Below are 8482 nucleotides of genomic sequence, written 5' to 3'. Positions count from 1 at the left end.
GGATATCCCATGTTTGTTTATTGCTTTTTGGCTCACTTATTCAATAATCACTTCGGGGTTTTTTTACACATATGAATTACTAATGTTCTTATCTCTTTGGCTAATGCAAATGTGAGAGTGAATGAAAGAAAAAGATAAACTAATTCAATATTACAGTTATGACCGGTTGGTATTATTTGTTCATAGCCCCCAAATGGATCAAGTAATGCATAACTCATTTTATACACTACAGTGACCAATCTTGAGTCTTGCATTATTACATCATTTGGGCATAAACGGGCCAAGTAAACAAGATAATCACATTTTTGGCAAGGTCTAGAATCCTTGGCTTTCTTTTGAGAAAGAGTGATGTCACCAGCATCTTAAGCATCTTAGATTTTAAAATCTCAGTGCAAAACTGCCTGTGACTTCCAAGGGAGCCCTGCAAAGCGCATGGCAGATGACTGGAGGGAACCACCATGTGTCACCTTGGCCCGAAGTGAAGACTGAATCCCCTCGGGGAGAAGGCAGGTGAGAATCTTCCTAAAATGTACAGAAACAAAAGGACTGCCCTCCAATCCTCCCCCAATTCTACTGCATTATGTTCAAAAAAAGAAGGTTGGGTTTACTCAAAACACAAAAACAAAAACAAAAAGAGACATAGCAAATAACTCAAAGTCAGGGTCTAAATAAAAGACTAAAAGTGGCCCATGATATCACAAGGGATGAATAGTCTTCTTAAAGCATTTATATTCACAGCAGAACTGAAAGGTACAAACCAAAAATGTTCCTTTAAATAAATAAAAACCCTGATTGTTTTTAATGCCACAAATAAGACAAATCAAACAAGAGTTCCTCTGTTAATTTTCACTCATTTGAAATAATCTTTGGAAACTACTTAACGGTGTAGGTTATTCTCCTTGTGCTTCCTAAGACTGGGAGGGGAACAGAAGGAAATTAGATTTCCTTTTTCAAGGGGGACTATTATGTTCTTTAAAGGAGCAAAAATTCTTCAATCTGTTTCCATTCTCAGATATGTTGGGGAAAAATGTTTATTTTAGAGGATAAAAAAATGCATGAATGTCGAAGGGCTAGCCTTCCTTTAAAAATATAAATTGGCTTCAATACAAAGAGAAAGAAATGGCTCTATGGGCAAAATTCAAGTATGGTGACCACTTTTTAATTGTAAAGTAGGTGCAACATTTAAAAAAAAATGTTACAGCACTGCATGACCTGTAATGCTAACAATATTTACATTGACTGCTTACACGAAACCATATAACTGTAAAAGAGAAAGGGCGAAAAAAACCCCATGTGGACTGAAACAACACCTAATACCCACATGAAAGCCGTGAGCAACCAGTGAAATCATGGGCACAAACATACTTTACATGGTCTGCTTATGTAAAGTATACATGGATGGGGGAAGCACAAACCCAGGTAGTTTAAAATACCAAAAAAGAAGGCTTGGTCGACACAAATGCAGTCTGGAGACAAAAAGCAAAGGCTGTAAAAACCTCTGCATATAACATACACACACCCCGCCCCAACACACAGACGTCGGCACCTATCTGTGAATAAAAACAATCGTGTAAACAAAACAGTAGAAAAGCAGGTTGGTGCAGGAAAATGGACAACACAAATGGTTTTAACATACCAAAAACATCAACTTAGGACAAAAATGTGCCAACTAAACCACACACAAGATTACTTGGGGTGCCTACATGAAGGACTGGCCAGCCGTCCCACCATTGTACGAAGGGCAAAATGAACCTACCCCCGAAGGAAGGGTGCCTGCCTCCAGGCCACCAGGCCGGGGTGGCCTGTGGCATGCGGCAGGCTTGGGGGCAGGGGCCAGGGTGGGAGTGGGAAGGGCACAGAGACACATGATACCTGGGGGAAGAATTAAGAGCTGTTGATATTAAAAGTGAGCCCAGGTGCAGTGCTCTGTGCCGTGGCCCCAAGAAACCAATTGGAGGGATGACCTTGGTCTCCCTTTTCCTGAGTTACTGGAACTCTGCTACGTCATGGGACTGGGACGGAGGGGTTTGGGTAAGGATGGGAGAGGAGGAGCAAAGGAGGTGGCGGGATTTGGGAGTCAGGGTCAGCTAGGCAGGGCCTCCCAGCAGACCGATCTTTAAGCTGCTGAGTGGGTCCCTGGCTGGGGGGACAAGGCAGCGCTCCCCAGGGGTGTAAGGATTTGGGGATGGGGGCTGGTAGTAATAAGAATAAAGGGATAATGGACTTCTTTTGACAATTCGTCAACAGAGGTCGGGCGGGTGGCCTGAAAATTTGCTCAACTGCCTGGGAGATAAGGTTATACCGCCACTACAAAAATCGTGAAAAAAAGACGGAAAATTATGTTGTGCTACATTTCTTATTAATAACCTTGTACTTTACAATGGCTCACAGTTTTAGGTTTGTATACTTGCAATGTAGTATTTTCTTTCTACACTTGTTTCCATTTTTTTCTTACTTAATATAATATAAATAATTTGGTTAATAGATTTAACCTGCACATTTAGCCGCATTAATATATATATATAAGAATCTGTTAATGGTATAAATAATTCTTTAAATAAAATAAATCTGATATGTTACATAATACTGATAAAAAATTACCATTGCTAATAACTTTGTAAGCCACCTTACTTCTGGTTTAAGTAATGTTGATGAACGGATATATGAAATTTGCTTTGCTCATTCGTATTTCTTTTTGCCACTAAAGAAAAACTGAATTATAATCAGCCTTACCTCTGATAAGGATTTCAACGTGGGGCTTAAGCCTCCATGCACGGGAACAGAAGGTTTTGCCTTGTCAGGTACGGTCTGCAAAAAACTTAACTCCGAGCATCAGCGGTGGTGCAGCATTAACCATCTAGTCCGCTAGGTGGCTACCAAATGTTACCTAGAGAAATGACTGAGTAAAATATTCCATCTAAGATTTTTTTATAAAACCTATTCTACTTTAAAACTTAGGTAAAAAAAATATGCAACAAATGGTTGCAGTTTCTGAATTCTTAATTTAGACCTGTGAGCCCTCATCCCTTTAGAAATCTGCAAGCTTTCCATTTCCTAGACACCCGAAGTCCAGTCCGGCGCCTCCAGGCCAGGTTCATTCCAAACAGACAATATCAACGGACACTTGGTGGTGTGCAGTGTATGTCGTAATTCAGGTAATACATCATCATGCCTTTTCTCTGCTGTTAAATACAAAAACAGCATCTTTTACATTATCATAGAAAAGCATTTAGGTTGTATTTTTATTTATCACTTTACACTGGTAGTCTCTGGTAGGTGTACTCCATAGAAACCAAAGAATTTTGTACACTATTTCTTTGTACAATAAAAGATAAAGTGTGCATTAGGTACGCTTGTACATGACAATATTGTACAATATTTACATTTCTGATATCGCCATGAAATTCTGTATTTTCTATATACAACATTGAAAATTCTTCAGAAACATTTGGACTATTTCTTATAATCACAATTTTTGTATTATAGAAAAAAGAGTTTCTCAGTAATCTCTTGACCATTTATCACTCTCACTATTCAGGGATTTTGATTGTTTTTTCCAGCATTCATTATCTTTCCTGATCAAAAAAAATATTGTATCATTGCTTCTTTTAGCACCCTGTGGTGTTGGTAGCTATTTGCCATACTATAAATATTGATATAACAGTGGCTATATCAATACCTATATAGAGATACATCTGTGCACATTCCTTTAATAAACACTGTGCATGGTGGAGTAGCCCCTGTTATCTGGAGATCTTCCTCCTCTTGGGTTTGGGGGGTCTCATCTGTCTGTCTCCCTGTGGGATTTGGTGAACCTGGAAATAAAGAGGCGGGACAAAACAACAACAGAGGTTGAAGTCATAAATACTGCATGATTTCTGGTAAAGAAACAGAGTAGGGAAACAAACTCAGGCTTTCATTTTCAATCTTTGCTATCGTGGGACATTTACAATTGTTACCAAGACCCTAGATCTCAATGTACCTACAGTCATTACAGACAAATCCTGGAAACTCCTAAGCAGAGCACATCCTGTGGACCCCAAAACAGTGGAACAGTGGAACATAACAGTGGAAAAACAGTGGAACATAAAACAGTGGACCATAAAGGAGGAACTGGAAAAATTCAAGTGTGGGAAATGCAGAGGACAGTTGCTCCTGCTGCTGTTCATTTAAGATGAAAGAAAATAAGGCCTTTCCTGTCAGAGAGCCCCAGATCATCAATTTCACTAGTACCTGGAGAGTGGATAAATGCACACCAATCATGTTTTCTTCTTTGCCCCATCATCCTACTTATTTTACAGCTACTAAGAAGGGTCAATGAGTATAAGAACCTCAGCCCAAGGAAGTTTATTTATGACAAGACTCAGGATGGAAAATAGAACACCACTACCATCTGTTGGCAGATCTAAGCCTGTGTAGTCTGGGAAGAGCAATTAATACAACTCATCTTTATAAACTAACACAGAAACTAGCAGGACTCAGGGCTGTATGAGCAGGGGGAAGCATTTGCAGAGAATGTATCAGACAGCAGGAACGGTTTTGAGGGGCAGAGGGCAGGTGCTAGAGGGGTGACTGGGTGCCCCCTGTGGTATAGTGGCTACTAATAGGAGAGGGCAAAGTCAAGACCCAGGAGAGGCAGGGTAGACCGAAGGCAGCAGTGTAGCAAATGCTCAACAACCAGCTCCCTGGGGAGGGACAAAAGCACATTGTGGCACAAGCCAATTTCCATGGTGTAAATACTTCTACATTGGTCAATTTCAAGCTGCCAGTGTGATGTCACAGAACTTAGAGTTAGGGAGACATATGCACAATCCGCTCTTGAGATCCACTACAAGCTGGCCCTATTGTCTGTTTTAAAAATAATGTTTATATAATGGCAAAGGCCAATGCTCTTCAGGGTCAAATGCGGAAAACTTTTTCAGAAATAATATTTAAATTTTTACCACAACATTTATAAGTTTTTCAAACTGCCTCTTTTCTCTCACCCCTTGTATACATTTTAAAAAACTAGTTTCTGTTAAGGAGCTATAACTGAAACAGTTTTATAATAGAGGAAAGAAGCCTTTATTTAAGAAGGTAAATTAGTAAGGCCTAGGCCAAATGTGGCCTGAAAAGGTATTTTGTTTAGCCATATGATGATTTGATATTTTAAAAATAGTTGTCAAATAGTTTCTAGTTGTCACTAGAAAAAGGGAGACAGAAATTTTATTTCTAGACTTTTAGCATCTCACAAAAAATAGGAAGGTCTTGCAACATTGGCACAGTTCCCCGTATGGCTCAGGCCTGCGGGAGCCAGAAAAAGGCGCCCTCTGGACAGAGCACACCCTCAGGGTGGCCGCAGTCCCCACTGCTGCGGCCCCGGCGGGCTACAGAGGCCCAGTGTCCTGAGGCGGACTCTGTAAGGTGCTCACCAAACCCATTTTCTCTTCTTCCTGAGCAGGCACATGGTATCATGTCAAGAGGGCTATCCGATGGGGTCAGACCAGGAAAGTCAGCAGAAGTGATGAGCTTCCAGGCCTGGCCCATAAAACCTATCCTGGTAGCCCTCTGTATACACTGCCTTCTCTCAGTGGCTGGGTGGGATGTGAAGGATGTCAGGGAGCACTCACTCTGTGGCTCTAAGGAATAGTGGACACTAGATACAGAAAGAACCTGAGCCCCTAAGTAACTGGGTAGAGCAAGACCTTTCCCAACTAGAACCAGATCTGACTGAACCTTTACTGTGTTGAGCCTCTGAGACTGCCAGTTGGCAGGCAGTCTACCTTGACCAGTGCCTCTTTGTTGGCATTTCTCAAGCCATTCAAATTGTTGTTTTTCTCCTACCTACCCCACCTTACATATTGATAGTATTTGTCTGGTCCTAGAAGGCTGAGTATATGATCCCCGGTCTAGACTTTTCCTGTCATTCTATCAGGAAATTTAACACCCCAGGGCCTCAGTTCACCCATTTGTGAAATGACAGGTTGTATCACACAGTCTTAAAGCCCACACCAATCCCAACATTCTGGGAATCTGTAACGTGTATCTGTCGTGCAATAACCACGGGATGGGTTTCAGGTAACGTTGTTAACACAAAGCATCAAGTAAAAGAAATGACCTTACATAGCTGAATAGCTTTAGATAATTCGCATTTTTAAATAGATTCCCCAAATTATATTTTAAGTGTTTACATTAGGGAATTAGAGGATAACACTTAAATTGCTCACAGTCAACACTATTATATGCACTGTTCAGTAAAGTAAAGAAAAATAGACACTACTTCTTTAAAGCCAGAGGTTATAGTGTTAATTAATTTATAAGAGAATTTTGTGCCAAATATTTTATTTTTTAGGTAACAGTAGAAAGGAAATGAGAGGTCTATATACTCTTGATCTTGACCTGGTTGTTCAATTTCACTTTTTGTATTAGGGACAGAGTGAAATTCGCATTATTGAGTATTTTTCGCCAACATCAATGGTCACTGCTATTCAGAGTCAGCGCAGAAAGCTGTGGTTTAAACTTCAATATTTTCTGCTCACATTTTAAAAGGATGCTATGGGGGGGGGGACCCCAACAGTTACTTATATCAGAAAAAGACATAGTAAATACTACTAGGTTATTTTTGTCTTAAATTACTTTGAATCTTTTTTGATATCAGTCTTTTTTTGAGCTTAGTAATTTAGCATTGCTATGTGAGGTGCTTGATGATATTTCGAGGTTTCACCAAAAAAGAGGTGAAAATAAATACAATTTATTTTCAAAGAAACACAATACAATGGGAAAATAAATTAACTTACAGTCCCAGACATTTTGTCCAGTTCACTCATGGCCTCATGAATAGCAGCTTCCAAATGGTTATTTAGCTTTCCACTTCTAGAAATAATGAAAACAATACATCAGATTAATAGATTAAAGAAACAAAAGTGCAATTTAATTCCCTAATCAGAAAACAGAAATACCAATTCCACCAGAGAAAATCAACTGATATTCGCATTTGAAAAATTCAGATGACAAAGCACTCTGGAATTCTCACCACTGAATACCGATGATAAAGTAGCAGAGTTATTGCGCGGGGCGGGGGGGGAATGAACGCACGACGGAGGAAATGGATTCTTTCCCCTTCCATGTGCTTCTTCCACAGTCTGATAATTTTGCAAGAAATTCGGGCCCCGGGTCTCCTTTTCCTCAGATGCAGCTTGTCTTCCCACATTGCAGTCTGCCCTGCATTGCTTCTTGTCTGGCTGCTTCTTTTCAGGCAGCCAGGCTGCGTGGCCAAGGGGAAGGGCGGAGGGGGTGAATTGCAGGCTCTGGCCACTAGGGAGCGCCCTCCGCCCTCTCTGGAGCTCCTTGCTTCTGGAGTCGAACAAATGAACGCCGGTAGCCAGAAGGGAAACGGTTAACTCGCCACACCCGAGGCTCCTTGCAGGCCTGGGCCCACCACGTTTTCCCAAAAATCAAAATGGCACAACTATTTGAACAGATAAAGAATGGCGGTTTCAGAGTGTCTGGCACTTGTGCGACCTTTCTTCCCCACTCAGCATTCCGTTATACATGTTCGGCTTAACAACACACACGGTACATCTGCCTGTATGGAAACTTAGATCTAGGAAGCTGTTGAACTAAAATCGGGCAAATCCATACTATCCATTGCTGTAGTTATGTGCCCTTTGTCCATTCTGTTAGCCTGTTTCCCCTTCTTTATACATATGAATAATTACTCAATTATTCTGAGTAAGGTGATTCATTTCGTTTATTTTGTCATGACAACAACTAGAAAAGCTGCAGAGGTAAAAACTTTTCATAACAGGCTATTAGCATGGCTTTCCAAGAGTTAAACATATTTCAGCAGTTACATGGAGATCGGGTTTACAACTGTGGAAGAATTTGTCTCACAGTCCCATTTAATTTGGCTCACAGCATGTTTAAATACGCAGGTGAACCTTAGAGGAATGCATTTTAGATGAGACCTTCAGCTTACCACAGCCCTCACCAGGCTCTAGCCTCGTGTACCAGGGCTGGGCAATTTACACATTTAATTTCTGTGTACACCTTGGAGAACTCGGAGTCTCCCATCCCGGGGTAGTGTACAGCTAGGCACATCATAGATGCTTACATTTACTAAATAAAAATATGTGGCCAAAGGTAGCAAGATGGCCTGACATTTTGGAAAACATATAGTATGCACTTAAGTCAGTTTAACTGAAAGGAAAGATTAATATGTCAGTTTTACCTAAATTATAAGGGTAATATAGTGCCAAAACCCTCCCACCAAGCTTTTGCTGACCTGTAAGCTAAACTCTAGCTTTTACATTTCTCCCATTTATTTTTAGAAATGTAAACAATGCAGAAAAGTGCATAAAATAAATTAACAACTCTTAACAAACTCATTTCCAAGAACTACCTGTTAATAAATGACCTATTTTAAGTCTTGTTTATTTAAAAGCTGAAGTTTAAATAAAGCTGAAGTTCTCATTTGTTATCAATTCCTGGTCCAATTTTCTCC

General features: G+C 40.3%; 1 protein-coding gene across 3 annotated transcripts in view; it reads right to left on the bottom strand.

Moving 5' to 3' along the window:
- Nucleotides 1-3096: 3096 nt before the first annotated feature.
- Nucleotides 3097-8482, bottom strand: part of MBD5 (methyl-CpG binding domain protein 5) — a 148635-nt gene continuing 143249 nt past the window's right edge. For all 3 annotated transcript variants that reach the window (XM_054562611.1, XM_054562610.1, XM_054562609.1), the window contains 2 exons: nucleotides 6777-6852; nucleotides 3097-3815 (listed from right to left, as the gene is read on the bottom strand). In XM_054562611.1, the coding sequence (XP_054418586.1) occupies nucleotides 3744-3815; nucleotides 6777-6852 (148 nt within the window). In that variant the 3' untranslated portion in view covers nucleotides 3097-3743. The remainder of the gene's footprint in view (nucleotides 3816-6776; nucleotides 6853-8482) is intronic.

The sequence above is a fragment of the Pteronotus mesoamericanus genome, unplaced genomic scaffold (assembly GCF_021234165.1).
Source record: "Pteronotus mesoamericanus isolate MK-2021 breed Mesoamerican mustached bat unplaced genomic scaffold, CSHL_Meso_final scaffold_651, whole genome shotgun sequence".
NCBI lineage: Eukaryota > Metazoa > Chordata > Mammalia > Chiroptera > Mormoopidae > Pteronotus > Pteronotus mesoamericanus.
The sequence above is the reverse complement of the archived record's forward strand: the minus strand, read 5'-3'. Positions and strand labels throughout refer to the sequence as shown.